This window comes from Adiantum capillus-veneris, chromosome 8 (genome assembly GCF_014529385.1).
Source record: "Adiantum capillus-veneris isolate H3 chromosome 8, ASM1452938v2, whole genome shotgun sequence".
Taxonomy (NCBI): Eukaryota; Viridiplantae; Streptophyta; class Polypodiopsida; order Polypodiales; family Pteridaceae; genus Adiantum; species Adiantum capillus-veneris.
Window position 1 is genome coordinate 74,571,791 of NC_140938.1, and position 1,974 is coordinate 74,573,764.

The 1,974-nt window shown below is 49.7% G+C and overlaps 1 protein-coding gene across 1 annotated transcript; it reads right to left on the bottom strand.

Moving 5' to 3' along the window:
- Window positions 1-664: 664 nt before the first annotated feature.
- LOC147452382 (uncharacterized) lies at window positions 665-1,770 on the bottom strand. Its single transcript, XM_086518096.1, has one exon. It carries the CDS (start codon window positions 1,318-1,320, stop codon window positions 781-783), a length of 540 nt encoding a protein of 179 aa, XP_086374222.1. The 5' UTR covers window positions 1,321-1,770; the 3' UTR covers window positions 665-780.
- Between the last annotated feature and the right edge of the window lie 204 nt (window positions 1,771-1,974).

Below are 1,974 nucleotides of genomic sequence, written 5' to 3' on the forward strand. Positions count from 1 at the left end.
CGAATGATCTCGATCGTCCGTTTATTCTTAATAATGAAAAGATTTCGATCGGTTGAGCCCCCACGACTTAAATCCACCACCTACCACACCGGAAACCAAGGCTCTTTCATTAAGCTATCCCATGCTACTTGAAATGGAGGTGAGAACGTTCGGTCATATAACAAAAATGACAGGGTGAGGATCACATGGTGTTCACTCTAAGATCACTTTGGGATGCTCGAGGTCACACCATGATCACTTTGAAATAAGTGGGGTCACAAGGTGATCACATCTTGATTGGGATTCACACGGGTTCAGTTGACCGTCACTTGATGTTCACTTTAATTGTCATCACATCGTGATCACTTGAGGATTAATCCACCATAGGACGGTGCAAAACCGATCCTGCCGCCCTCAATTACATCCCACCTGAGTAACTGTGTCGACTCTCGAGTGATGACGGGCATGCCATGTTTTAGTGCGTGACGTAGTACGACAAGGAGGAGAACCGTACAATCGGCGACAAAGAAATTAGGTGTTAAAAGCGCGTGAACAGGTACAAATTAGTACGACTGACTACATCAGCCGCGGCCCGCTACAGTGCGGTGTCGGGCCGCGTGCGGATTCATGTGTTTGCTACCACCTACCGGGCTATCTGCTCAGTGATCCTCGAGTCGTGATCGCCATACTTCACTACACTGAGCACTCACATGCGCACCACATGCCTTGGCCAAGCGTTACCTTACAACGTCCGAGTGCCCACTGCAAAGCCTTTATAACCTGGGCGTCCCCCTCTTCCCCTCATCTCTCATCCTCGCAAATATGGCTACTTCTGCTGCAGACTCTCCCCATCTCTTCCTCTGGACGCTGGGCGCTCTGCTGCTTATACTGTCTGCGCTTGCTGTGCAGGCTGATCTGCAGTCGCAGAGTCTGAAGCCTGCAGCCAGTTTCGACAGCTACGATGTGTTTCAGCAGGCTGCCAGCCAGGTAGAGGGCGCCAGCGAACCGCAGAAGGCCAGCCAACCCTTCGCTGAGTTCGCAGTCTGCAAGGCTAGCGTGGGCAGCGAATGCGCCAGCTCTCGCTTGCATTGCCCCTCTGTGTGCGTGCAGAGATTCTTCGGAGGTGGCTATAGACGCGGTCGAGGGTATGGTCCTGGCTATGGCAGAGGAAGCGGTGGCGGCGGCGGTGGTGGTGGAGGGGGAGGAGGAGGAGGAGGAGGGGGAGGAGGTGGTGGCGGCGGTGGGTTTTCTGCTTCCAAGGTGTTCGCATGCTCCTACGATTGCCTCAGCGGCTGCATGGCTTCTTGCCGGAGCTGAGGAGAGCTGGCCTCTCCACATCATCGCATACTAAATTAATGTTGGCGGCGCCACCTCATGTAGACACGTTATAATGTAATAAGTGCTCTCTCATTGTTAGTGTGATTTCAAGGTATGTGTGCTTAGAAACAAATCTTAATGAGGGTTATGGTTGAACTATCCTAAACATATCTCTCTCTCTCCCCTTTTGCCCCTCTCTCTACAAAAAACGCACATGAACATCAAGATTTCTATTGGTTTAGCTTTATTGGCATTCAAGAGAGTGGTGATGCCCTTAAGGACATCCATAATTGGAGGCCTTGCACACACTATCTTGGTCAACACACCCAGCGGCAAGGCCACATACTCCACCGCTTTTGATGAGTCTTTAGTATTGCTTATGTGGGTCTACTCCGTTGCTTGTACGGTTGGAAGAGCATACTCCGTTGCTTGTATGGTTGGAAGAGCATCTCATTTGTGAGAAATTTGGAAAGCGTTCAGTGCTTTTTATAACTCTCCCATCTTTAATGCCTTGGAAGCACATGCAAGTTTCGATTTGTTTTATGATCTCTAAGCCTCTATCTTGTCACTTTATCAATTCTCCCGTACATAGCCTCTCATGCATAGCCTGGCATATCTTCTTTCTAAAGTGTTCACTTAAATCTACCATCTATAGACTTATTATAGTCAGCCTGGCAT